Source organism: Agelaius phoeniceus, chromosome 5 (assembly GCF_051311805.1).
Source record: "Agelaius phoeniceus isolate bAgePho1 chromosome 5, bAgePho1.hap1, whole genome shotgun sequence".
Classification (NCBI taxonomy): Eukaryota; Metazoa; Chordata; class Aves; order Passeriformes; family Icteridae; genus Agelaius; species Agelaius phoeniceus.
The window spans coordinates 16724506-16737882 of NC_135269.1; the positions used below are offsets into that span (position 1 = coordinate 16724506).

Sequence of the window (13377 nt, forward strand, 5' to 3'; positions counted from 1 at the left end):
TGCATCCAGCCATCCTTGCCTCACCTGGAACATTAAATCAACAATTTTTGATATTAAAGACAAAAATAAATAAGAACAATGCTTAGCACATTTTCTTTTTTCTTTCTTTCTTTTTTTTTTTAAGTAGGAATTTATTACTCATATTTCCCGTGGGGAAACCACACAGCCTCAAGATTTCCAAAAAAAGGTGCCTGTAATTACTTTTCTAAGCTTGTATTCATGCATCTGAATAAGTGAATTGATTGTGAATATGTTCTGCAGCTTCTAATAGGTCCTAACCATGAGGCCGATCAAAAATTTCCCAAGCACATTTATATTGTTGCAAAACCGCTGACATGTCAAAAAGCAAACTTTCAAGATAAATACGTATGTTTTGCCAGGAATGGAAGCTGTGGGGGAAGGTTTTCAGGTCCAGTATTGGAGTTCTGGGTCTCTGCCCAGGGCACGGGAACTTCTCGTGGGGTCCCCCTGCCCCGGGCAGAGCCTGCGTGCGAGTTTGGCTCTGCTCGGTAATACAGGACCGTGTGTGGGGCTCGAAGGCTTCTTTTCTTTCCTCCAGAACGCTTCCCAGAGCTCTCTGTTTCATCCTGACCTGGAAGAGATGTAGAAAGTACAATTATTCTGTCCATAATGGATATTTTCTAGCTTGGGATTTTCAGACTGCTGTTTGATCAGCAGTAAGTCACCATGTGTACCCAACCCAGATGTAACTCCACTAATCGTTGCTCGATATCCAGCACGCTTTCTTGCCTAGCAGGCGATACGGGAACGTGCGAGCAGGAATTAAATTTATTCTTGTAAGGATTTGAAATTTTTTCATTTGAGAATCGCTCTGCAGTTGGGCTGTAAAGCCCTTTACATGTAATTTGCCTCTCCTCAATGCATGCGTTTAACTCTCTTGCTCTCTACTCATAATATCATAGGAGTGCAATATTATATATTTATGATTCTACGATGGCCTGATTTCGAAGCCGAGGGAAGCTGTGCGTGCTCGGTGCCTCTGAGAAATACACCAGGCGCTGTCAGGGAAGGGACACCTCGGCCACCCTCGTGTCCCCCCTGCCAGGACCGGACCTCCGGAGTCCCCTCGGCGCCCTTCTCGCCCATCACCACCTGCGCTGCCGAAGGGACGGGCAGCGGCTCTCTTGGCCGCGGGGCGCTGCCCGGAGAGTCCCCCCGCAGCCCCGGTGCCAAACTTCCCTCTGACCGCCGCGGGAAGGAGGGGGACCAGCGGCACCCCCACGCCCGAAAGGCCGGCGCGGAGCGTCCTGCCCGCCGGCCGCACGCACACGCTCCCCGAGGACGCCGTGCCCCGGGCCGCGCAGCCTCCCCTCCCGCCGGAGGCGGCCCCGCGCCGCCCCCGCTGACCCGCGCCCGCGGCGGGAGGGGACAGCCCGCGCTCACGGCAGCGCAGCCCGGCCGCGGGCACCGAGCTCCGGGGCCATGCAGCGCCGCAGCCCCGGCGCATCAGCGCTCCGGCCGGGCGGGGAGGAGGCAGGGCCGGCAGTGGGGGATTCCTGGCCCCCCAAAGGAGGTGGGGGAGGCGGGGGAGGGGAGGCGGGGGGGAGGGGAGGCTGAGCTCCTGGAGAAGGAGACGATCGCTCGCACAAAATCCTGCGTCCTCAAGCCAGCCCCGGCGGGCAGGGTACGTATATGGGGAGCCCCCCCGCCCCGCTGCCCCCGCAGGGATGGGGGTCGGGGCTGGGGTCCGGGCGGCCGCCCCGGGCGGGAGAATCGCGCGCAGGGCCCGTTCCCGATGCGGGATCAGTGGAAGGCGGTGAGGTTCGACCGCCTCCCCCGGCTGGGGACCGAGGAGACGGGGGGGGGGATGGGTCCGCCTGTGTTGCCGTGCGAGGGTCTGAAGCCCCCCCAGCCGCACCCCCCACCTACCCACCCCCAAGCGCGTCAGGGTTTTGCTTCTCCCAACCAAGCTTCCCCTTGGCTTCTTAAGAAAAAAAAAAAAATATACACACACACACACACACACACACGTATATATATACACATAATATCTATGCCCCAAAGCCAGAGAGAGTGAGGCAGGCGGGGGGGGGGAGCGAGGGGGGGAAGGGCTTTTCTGAGGATCGGGAGAGAGGCGGAGGGAGAGGCGCCGGGAGCCTCGCAGCATCCCGTGCCCCGGCCCCGCGGCGCTGCTGCCGCCGGCCGTGCGGAGCGGCTGCGGAGCAAGGTAAGGGCTGGCACCGCGCTCCGGGGACCCTGCCGGTCCCTGCGGGGCTGCTCTCCCCGGCCGTGCGAGCGCTCGCTGGCGAGGGCAGAGCGGCCGCTGCCCCGCCGTGCCCCGCCGCCGCCCAGCCGCGAAGTTACTTTGTTCGCAGAGTTGCCGCGGAGGCCGGGCCGGGAGCCCCGGGCGCCCCGGCCGCTTGTCCCTCGCATCCCCCCGCCGTGCTCAGCGTCACCGGCCAGCACCGCCAAGGAAGCCCCCGTGGAAAAGCCGTGCGCGCCTTCCCCGATAGTCTCCTCGCACAGCCGGGGGAAGGGGTGATGGAAGAGGAAGAGCTTCCCTTTGTCGTAGGAGAGGATTGAGTGACCTCCAAAGTTTTGTTCCGGGAGGAAACCGCTCGAATAAGTTTGGTAGGATTCATGCCGATTTGCATGTGATTTATTGCGCTGTTATTTGGTATCTAGCACGCTTAAAGCAGTATAGCAGACCAAAAAAAAAAAAAAAAAAAGGATAAAAGGTTGAGGACATTTAGATAGAAATTTCAGTTCTTTTCTTTGCTTTCTTAGGATTAGCGTTTTCTATCTCACACTTTCAGATGGGTAGTGTGGAATGCATTTATAAATGGGTGTGCTTGTCCGTGGGTAACACTGAGGGTACAGATGGGAAACGTGAAGAAACTGGGCAGATTTTAAATGCTTCATTCTCTTTGGCGGAAGATCAATAGTTGAAGATTCCTGCTTGCACAGTCTGTACCTTAACAATATTATCATTGAGAGATCTGCTGATAATGTATGGTATTGATAGCCATTGCAACTTCAGTTTAATGAATTTTGTGGTTAATTTAGACTAATGTAAAGGAGCTCCGGATATTCTGGATAAATTGATAACTAGGCAGGATTATTAAACTTTGCAATTAGCTTGTGATGAAGTGAACTCTCACTTTTTCTAAGGCAGATATTCAAAATGCAAGGCTACATTTTAAAAGTGTATATCTGAAATCTGACTACCAAAAAATCATGCATCTTTAAGAGAAGACCAGTTATGGAGTCTTTGAAGAAGGGCAATCTGTGTTGCACCTATTTGTAATAAACAGTTTCGTAATGACAGACATTGTAAATTCTCTGGTAGTGTACTACAAAAATAGGGGGGTTACTGATTTCTATTTATATATAGATTTTTTTGAAATTATTAAATGTAGTAGTTTTCCCTTTTATCATATGTATGTGAACTGATTAATATTAGTTACTACCCATAAAATTTCAATGGTATGTTTAAACAGTTTTGGCTTGGCTCTTGGGGTTTGTTTCATTGTCTCAATCTATCCGAGACATAACACATCTTTAAAATTTCTTGCTTGTACACTATCCCCTCTAACTCCTTTCTTCTCTTCCTGATCTCCTGTGGTATGATTCACAGCAAAGTAACTGCAGAGAATACCTGTATATATGTTCGTGTGAAGTAAAGTGCCCATTTTAAAGATACACAAATGTTCTTGGTGGACAGGAGCCATCCCCTCATGCCCTGTATGAAAACCTTCTGGGCTGCTATTAACAAGAGACTTGCTTTGGTGTTAGTTTGTGATGCCAAACAACAAACAGTAGAGAATGCAAAGATAAAGCTGGTGCTCTGATCTTTGTTTAAACAGGTCATGGTTTTTATTTAATGCTGCATGCTCATTATGGGAACTGTCAGCAGGAATGTAAAGCAGACTGGAGTTCTGATCTGGCATACATTCATAGATGACTCTGACATTGATGTTTCTGCTTCTTCACTTAATGATTCATAGAATGTAGTGTAGTTTGTGGTCATATTTATTTAATTGAATGTACTATACGAAATCAGAACAAAAGATTAATGTCCTGGTAGGAACCAAACATGTTCAGATCTGCTGCCTCAGGTGCAGTCCTCTTGACCTGAAGAGTTACACTGAAGTGCACTTTTCTATTTAGTAGAACAAGTAAAATTGTATAAAGAGATCATTGGTTTTTAAGTCAGCTTGAGTTCTGCCACTGAATTACAAGGAAGGGGACTCAAATCCCCTGAAACCAGGTAACTGCTTAGTCAATTACCCAGTCAGTTTCTTTTTTTCAGACATATGGAAACAATATCAAATAGTAATTAGAAAGTGCATTCATAATTGAGAATTTTAATGCTTTTCATCCACAAGAACAGTTTTCATCTCAGTTGGTTAATAAACATAATACAAATAATTCAGTGCAGTCCATTTGATCCTTGCTGAATTTTGTTTTGAAGAATTCATACAGGATGTGCAAGGTAAGCTGAAGGAAAAGCCTTTTCACACGTTCAGTTACATGAAGGAATATTAGAATATTGCAACATACAGTATGAGCTTTCAAAATAAGACTCAGTGTAGCCCTGGAAACTTTAATTTGGGTGTTCTGGATCATGCATCGGTTTGGGTTCTGTCATCATTTTCCATATGTCTATTTCATCTGTCTGAGAGGAAAGTTTCTAATTATTATTTCTAACTTAAAACCTTCATTTTAAATCCTGACTATTCTAGGTTATTTTTTAAGATATAAGCAAAGTTGGTTAATGTAAGACAGTTCTTTAAGGTCGCTGGATTGTTATCCTTTTACTTCCCATTAGAAAATCATCTTTTCAATCAATGTAATTACAAATAAAATAGCATGAGAATGTGATGCTCAGGCAAGGTTGCAGAGTGACAGCCCCTGATCAGATCCACTGCAAAAAGTGGTAGAGCTGTTGCAGTACTGGCTGTTTCCCTGCTTCTGCAGTAACCACCTCTGGAGTCAAAGCAGTTCATTCCTGGGTGCTGCTCACTGCTTGACCTCATTGTTGAGACTGTCAACAAGTGTGGCAGTTTTGCCATGCTTTGACAATGCAGTGGGAATTGTATTAGGATCAACAATTAGACATCGTGGTATATATGAGGCAACTTTCAGTCATAACTGACTTGGAATTCATTACAGTAACCTAAACACAAAATGCTTATCATCTTCCATTCAGTCACAATTTAAAATGCTATGATTTACTATGGGAGTAAAGGTTGAGTTCATAATATCATTTAAATATGCTGTATTCTGTGTCAGACTAATATCAGTGCAGTAAGGGCTCGTCTTTACTGAGTGAGAGGTGCAATGCAGAAATACATTTCAACTGCAAGCATTAGCTCTCGCTTGTTACATATGTCTAATTTGTACATTTCTGCTAAAACCAAGAGTGTATCACTTTTCTTTGCAAGCTTACTTTTTATGTGGTGTGTCCTCTTCACCTTTTAAATTGAATTCCTCTGTCATGCAGTCAGCCCAGCTTCCCTTACGGCATCTAGGGTCTTGTCACTGAACCAAAGACTGAAGCCAGCAGAGCAGCTGAACAAGTGGCATATGAAGGAGGAGATGGTGACTGATATTTTTGATTGTTTTTTCCATGTTTTCCTAATTGGCTGTTTTGCACAAGCCTCCTTTTTTGCCTGCTCTCAGAATTGCATCACTGCGCTTGATGCGCTGTGGAACTCCAGCACCCTGCACACCACTTGATTCCTTATCACCTTTTCCCTTGTCTCACCGACTCTTATCAAATCCCATCTTCTTCCCACTTCTGTCTTTTGTGATGCTAATCTTGCATTATTTTTTCCTAAAAGAAAATGGAAGGAACAGAGTGTGCTGCCGTTGCACTGATAATTCCTGTGCTACATTGTTTTTCTCCCATATCCTTTGTTGAGTTTCTGGAGGCTGTAATCTGGGGCAGAGACTGTTTTTCTGTAGGGCTGTATCCAGCATCATTTGCTGCTGGATTTCACCTGGTCTGTGGACACTCATAATATATTCATAAAAGGATTATTTTGGCTTTGTGGACAGCCTTTCTTCTGGTTCTTTGGTAGAAAAGCAAAACATTTCTATTTGGAGGTTTTCTATACTGTATCACTGTTCTGAGTTTTGTCCCTCAACACTGTGTCCCTAATACGAGAGGATTTTGGTAAGACACCTTGCCCAATGTAGTGGGGATGGGGTAGATTAGAGCTTAGCTACTGACAGAGACTAACTGGCTTGTACCTTCAACAAGAATGACAATAAATGTCAATTTCAACACATATTAGTAGAAACCTCAGGTTTGTCAACATCAAAAAAAATGTCCAGATTTCACCATGTTGATCAAATAAAACAGAAGGGAAAAGAAACAAAAACGTGCAGTGAGTTCGTTTCAGAATTTGGTTATTTTCCTCCCAGATATTTTTACATTTTGATCTCTGTTTACTTTCCATCTCTAAACTGTGTAGTTTTATTTTAGCATTTTTTTGGTGTCCCATGAAAGTCTTTTCACCAGTGCAGCTAAAATTTTTCAAGTGAGTGTTTCAAGCAGCCAGTGAATCAGCCGATGGGCCGTGCACAGTTCAGGGGCAGCCTTTCTTTATCTCACATGGACCACGTAGGGGGGCTCTTTGTGGACATGACTTCAGGGTAGGAGTGGTTGTTGACTGTTTTTTCCTTACATCAGTCCTAGAGGCAATACCTGGAAAAATAAAGGTAACAATCCCAGTGACTCCCTCCCTGGACATGAATCAGATGACATGAAGGGTTTCAGTGGGATTGATGAGGGAGAAGTGGAAACAGCAGAAATAATAAGACAGCATAGTAAATTTTCAAAGTTTTGTGTATAAGAGAAAAAAATGTAGCTGTGAAGGATTTGCATGTTTAATTTTATAATTTATCTCCAGGTCTTAGTAGAAAAAGAGACACTGATGCCAGAAGTAGTATCACTATAAATATATTTGCATGTGAGCTGTGTTCTACATCCCACCTTTGACATATGTGCTGGCACTTTGTCATTTCATTCATCTTGAACTACAGGGATGCATAGGCCACTTCTCTTTTGTGCTCTTGTCCTTTCAAGAGTTGTTAGCATCAGATTTCTTTCTGAAATCAGATGAGAATATTGGCAGTAGAAATGAATCCACAGCCAAGCGGGGCTGCTGCACGAAAAAGGAAGAGCCTGTCAATTTATTACACACAAATTCCACTGAAAGCAATTTGGATAAAGTGAGTGTCGCAGGCAAGTGGCTTTCACCCAGCAGGGCTTGTACTAGGCTAGGAAATGAGGATGTGGCCAGTTGTCACAAAAGAGTAAAGAAAAAGAACATTCTTCAATTTAAAATTAAACCAAACTGTTTAAATATGTTTCAGTACTTAGTCTTCTTCTCAGTAAATAATATCTTGAAAGATTCAGGAGTAGATGACATGCCCAAATTGCAAACTGAAATGTAGAATCAAACCCCCACAACCCTAATTTATTTCTGTTGGAATGTCCATTTTTTGTAATTTCCCGCATAACTTGTATTTTTAGCTATTTTCCTTTAGAATGAGTATTCTCATTTGGGGAATTCTAATTTTTTCCTGAATGAATATATACACACGGTTTACAGTAACATAGCAGATTATATATTATTGCCAGAGACTAAGGCAAAAGTGAGAAATTATTTTTGTGGCTCTTAGATATTTATTTAAAATTTCCTTCCCTAGAGGTAATTACTTACAAAGATTATCTACTCTGCAGGTATTTTTAGATAACTAAAGGTAGTATTGAGTGAAAATATTATATTTTTCAGGAAAAACATTTGATTTTACTTTAAAAAAGTATCCATTTAAATATTTCATTGAAATATTACAATGTTTTTATACATTCAGGCACTGTCGTATGTAGGATTACAATAATGCGTTTAGCCTTGACAAATATTCAGTCTATTTGTAAATCTTAGAGCACTCCAGTATCTAAAATATATTGGATATAAGGTAAAGCAGAATTTTAAGGTGGAAACAAAGCAATATTATTAGGTTTTGTTGATTTTTCAAATTGAATAAATGAACAGTTTATTTGTACGGATGAGAAATTGATTCAGAAAATGATACTGCTAATGAGCCAGAATAAAACTAAATTTTCATAAATAGAATATTCATTTACTGTATAGTTTTGGGAACTAAGTAGGGAAATGAGAAAAAGTAATTAAAAATCAAATGATCATTCAAAATAAGACTGACAAAGAAGGTTTCTAAGTGGTAACTGCTTTAAACAAATACAGATTTGGATTTCTTAGGTAAATGTGCCATTTTTGTATTTTCTGAACTCAGTGTCTGTATCTTTTCCTGGATGCCTTGTCAGAACTTTGGTGTGCTGTAGGTACAGTATATTTTTGGATATAAACTTCATAGAAGTGGATGTTACCACATAGTCCCAAAACCCAAATAATATATCTCATTTTGTACTTGCTGTGTCCATATAATCTTTTTATTACAGTTAAAGCTCACAAGTATGTTCGTGTTCTTTATAAAGAAAATAATGAGAGAAATGTGCAATATTTATGTTCTAGAGCAAAGGAAGTAACTAATTTGTAGAAAAAAAAATCCAGTCAAGAGTTTTCTCATACTGTATGTGACAGGTCATTATAACCTGCAAAGGAGAGCAATGATGTGTGTTTTAGAATGGTAAGAAATAACCTGGGGGATTTAGTTGCCTTTTTTTTTTTCCCTAATGCAGGTTAAGGTGGTTGGAATTATAGAGAAATAAGAGGTCTGTCAAAGTCACTGTTGTTTTTTTTTCCATGTTAGAAACCAGATTGCTCAGTGCCCTGCAGATCTGCAGTTAACAAATATGTGAGATATATGATGAGGCACTGAAGTATTCATTGATATGTGAAATATGAGATTCTAAACAGAAGAGGACAAAAAGAGTAGGGTTTTGAGGCTTACAGGTAATTCAGAATTACGTTCACCTGGTTTTGCTTATATGGGTGGAAATAGCTATGACTTCCAGGGAAAAGATGGAGTCACAGAACTGAGTGTTATTTGATTGATATCAAATTTAGATTTGCTGGCACAGGAATGTTTTCACCTCAGATGTTTTCTAAAAATGCCTAGAAGTGCATTTTAGTTTTGTTTATTTTTTTAAATGCAATGGGAAATGTTCCTATCTCAGACAAATCCTATTAATTTAGGAAGCCTAATGATTCCATCAGTAGAAGTGTGTGTGATCAAACTTAAAATCCTCAAGTGTCTCCATGACATTTGACTGTGCTTCCTTCCCTTTAAAGTCCTCATCTGTCAGGTGAGAACACCAGGCTGCCAAGGGGAGGCCCAGTGGTTTTGCTTTCCCAGGACCTGCATGCTGTTTCAGAAGATGAAGAGGAGGAAGAGGAAAGTGTATCTCTCTGGGAAGATTTCAACAGCAGTGTGATTTCCCTGGCTCATCCTTTCCCACAGAAGAATGCCTTTTTAGGATTATTTCAATATTCATTTTCCAGTGGCAGAACTGAAGATAGCAGACTGATTCCATTGATTGGCCTCTATCTGAACTGTGTGAAATGGGTATTTTAGCAAAAACCCTTAGTATTTTCAGCCTATTTCTCAGAGTAAGTGGTTGCTTTTCTAGTCTCAGTATGTTCACTTACTGGTGGTCAGTTTGTAACAAGCATTTTCCGGAGTTAAAGCAAAAGCAGGAATTTGTGACGGTGGAGCTGGTTATCGCAAAAATTTTGCTGTGACATTTGTATTGATTTTGGAGGTTTAAATAAAGGGTCTACTTCCTCATGTAAGGGGTGATCTGACAGTTTATGAGGGGCACTGTAGTATAGGGAAGACCTGGGTGCTTGTAAAAGCTCTTGAAAGAGTTTCTGCTTAGCAGTGTCCAAGATTTGCATGAGAAGAAAGTGTGTCACTATGTAGTCTATCACAAACTCTCATGCTCCTCTTTAAGGTGCTTTACTGCTCTTGTCTTACTGGCTTTCCCTGAAAAAAATACAGCTTTGATGTTTCATAGCTGCATGGAAATGCCTCCTTGTTTTTTGGGGGGTTTTTTTTTGATACTACATTTTGTTCTTTCATTGCCTCCCCAGACATCAGCTTGAGAGGCTGGCTGAGCAAAATGAACATGTTTTCTGTAGCTGCCTCTTTGCCCCTGACCTTGGTACTGCCTAGAGTCCCAGCATTCTCTTCTCTCTTTGTCTCACTGGTGGTGGAAAATCTGGCAACTACCCCTGTTCAGCTTCTTGCTGTGATGTGCTACAGTCACATTGTGCTTCTTGACCTTCAGATGTTTGCAACTTAGCAAAGTTCAGTCCTCAACAGAGAACACCTTTATAGTTTTCTCCCAATTACTGACTTTTAAAAATATTATTAAAATTATCATAATCAATATTTTATCTTGGTTTCTAATTATTATTTCAGTGACATCTGCTTGATCCATGTAGCTTCAATTCTGGATTCACATTTTGTGCTGCAGGAATTATTTTCAAGAAGTGTCAGTGGTGTTTTGAGACAAAGGGTGGATGATGGAGAGAACAGTTGGGCAGTGGAGTGAGATTTGGGAAGAGACAGTGGTCATGAGAGTGAACCTAGAATAAAGCAAAATATGTGAGTGGAGAAGTGAGATCAAAATAAAACATTGGCTTGAAATGAAAAAAAGATAAATAGGATGTATAAAAAGGCTGGGAAGTTCATGTAGATGGGGAAATATTTATGCTGGTGAGATATAACACCAGAAATTTCAGGCTGAAAAAGTAAAAAAAATATAAAATCTTAATACAAAGATTTATTTGATGGTCTCATAAAGTACTTGAATATATCTGGATAGTCCTAGCTGCCTAGTCCAGTAATTCTTTAGGAGAGGTGTTTCAATCCTCACAGTTTATGTCCTGATGTGAAGCCTTCTGAAGGCTGGAGCAGTGTCCATTGCACACAGTGGACTTTGGGGCCCATTTGAACACACGCTGGAGAAAACAGCAGGAAATTATTGTACAGAGAACATTCCTGCCTTCTGTAAGAAGATGGCTTAGCTGATTTAATAGCTTTTTCTCAGTCTGTGATTCCAACAGCCAGGTTTGTGGTATTTATTTTAGTATTCATGTTCTTGCAGTCCTTTTTACATTTCTCTGTTTTTCCCTGGCAGACATCCCGCAGCTCCATAAGTCTGGGGGAAGAGGATGGTTAGCATGTTGTTGCTGTGGGGATTTGAGTCTTAACTCTCTGTGTTGTTAATGCTGGGCATATAATTTTAAAACTTGCATGCTGCAGAAGCCGATAATTATTTCCCTGCTGCATTTTATACTGTGGTTTGGGAAAGCAATACATTTCAGAATATTAAAAGAAAGGAAAAGTTACAATTTGGGGAACTATTGGAAATGGAAAGAGAAAGAGGGGAGTAATGGGTGTCAGTCTGGTTATCAGTCAAGCTGGAAGGAGACAGCTTGTTCTGTCGAACACCAAGAATGTCAGTAGTCAGCCAATCACTTATGCAGGAAGAAAACCATAGACTGAAAGGTAAGGTTCAAAGACATCTGTGTATGTATCTGAAATGAGCTTGAAATCAGCTTGATACTGAATTATCAGCTTGATACTGAATTATGCTTGCTGATCCTGTGTGTTACATAGATGATCTCTGTTTAGCACAGGGGGCATTCAGGGCATTTCAGTTACTGCTGTTCTTTTTTTTTTTTTTTTTTTTTTTTTTTTTAGATCTTTTCTTTTCTTTTCTTTTCTTTTCTTTTCTTTTCTTTTCTTTTCTTTTCTTTTCTTTTCTTTTCTTTTCTTTTCTTTTCTTTTCTTTTCTTTTCTTTTCTTTTCTTTTCCTTTCTCTCCTCTCCTCTCCTCTCCTCTTCCCAGATCTTCCCTTCCCTTTCCATCTTGTTTTTATGTTTTTTATGTGTCCAGGGTTGGCACTGAGTGACTGTCACTGAGCAGAAGACTCAATATACTGTTGCATTTTTTTCCCTTCCTTTTTTTTTTCTTTTTCCTTTTTTTTTTTTTTTAATCAAAGGAAACAGGTTGTCTTCCCATTTTTAACCTGTATATAGGATGAACGTTTTGCTGGATGTTTGCTGCCATTCTCTCAGGCTGGCCAAATGGTGTGTGGTTCACTCACTCTCCCGTGGGCAAGGGTGGATTCCCTGCTTAAAAGAGCTCTTCAGCAGTAAGGGTGTGTCGAGTGGTGTACTGGATGTGTTTCTGTTCCCAAACAAATTTGTCTTTTGAATTAAATTGTGTTGGTACGTGCCATTCCACTAACCCAGAAAGAGGAGGAGAGCCAAAGGGTGGATATTGGGGTACATGCAGGTTTATCTGCTGTTTCTGCAGCAGACTTGACATCTGACTTGTGACAAGCTGTAAAGGACAGAAGCCAAAGAGGAGACTGACAGAAGCTGTTTCCTCAGCTGCTGTGAGCTCCTGAGAGCTTCCCAAGGCTAAAGGAAGATTCTAGGTCCCTAAGGCAGTGCCTTAACTTCTTTGAAACCCTGGTTCAGTTGTGTGTAAAGTGGGCACAATCCCCAAATTGTAAAAAAAAGGCTGTGTTTTTCAGGTAGTTTGAAATCCTTATATGGAGGTGTGGAATCATAAATTATTTCTCTTACTGGAGAATATTTCTAGAGGTCACCAGTTCTAATAGTTTCTTTCAAACAGAAGTAGGTTCACTTAGAACAGTTTGCCCCCTATAAAATCTCTGACCTTGACTATTCAAACTTCTTTACAAATGCATCATTTAATACAGGAAGCTCCTTAGGGAAGGTTCTTCACATCTGCTGTCATAATTTCTTATTTCCTAAATGCAGCAATTTGTACTTGATTATTCTTACAAGGATCGTGCCTCCCTTCCCTCCCCCTGCTCTGGCACATTCCTTTGTGCTGCTGCTTCTTCTGCAGCCTGAACTCAGCATCTGAGAGTGTTTGAAATCCCAAATTTTCTTTGTTGTTATTCTAGCATTTCCTTACCACTCCGTTCTAGGGGAGGGCATGTAGGAATCTGCTCCTTTATTCTGAGGCTGTTTTGCTGTGGCTTGTTAGTGACAGCAAGTTGTCATCATCTTACAGCCATTCAGCCAATAACAAAAACCAAGCTGAATCTTTCATTTCAGCTTCCTGAGAACAAGATTTTCCCAAACAAAAATACTCTGCCACTTCTTGGAGCACTTAACATCTGCAGTAGTTAAGCAGAGGGCTGCAGCCCAGATTTTTAAAGATGCTTAAGTGCTTTACTTCCACTAAACTGAATTGGACCTAAGTACTTATAAATAGGTTTAAAAATCAGAGTGACTGTGAAGGCCTCCCTCATCCATCACTCGGCAGTGGTCCCTTCAGAATGGCAGAAAAGCACATCAGCATGGTCACAGAAAATACTTCTAGTCCTGCTCTCCAAAACTCTGCATATTAAGTGAATTGTTGCATTCTAGC

The 13377-nt window shown here is 42.0% G+C and overlaps 1 protein-coding gene across 4 annotated transcripts in view; it reads left to right on the top strand.

Moving 5' to 3' along the window:
* The first annotated feature begins 856 nt into the window (after positions 1–856).
* Positions 857–13377, top strand: part of MPPED1 (metallophosphoesterase domain containing 1) — a 63350-nt gene continuing 50829 nt past the window's right edge. The window contains exons 1-2 of one of the 4 annotated variants that reach the window (XM_077178405.1): positions 2050–2188; positions 2337–2592. Coding sequence is in view for 1 of the 4 variants with exons in the window: in XM_077178404.1 (XP_077034519.1) it covers positions 884–1645 (762 nt within the window). In the remaining 3 variants the exon portion in view is untranslated. Of the gene's footprint in view, positions 1646–2049; positions 2189–2336; positions 2593–11017; positions 11473–13377 lie in introns of those variants that run through there. The other 3 variants (XM_077178404.1, XM_077178407.1, XM_077178406.1) reach the window with 3 other exon arrangements.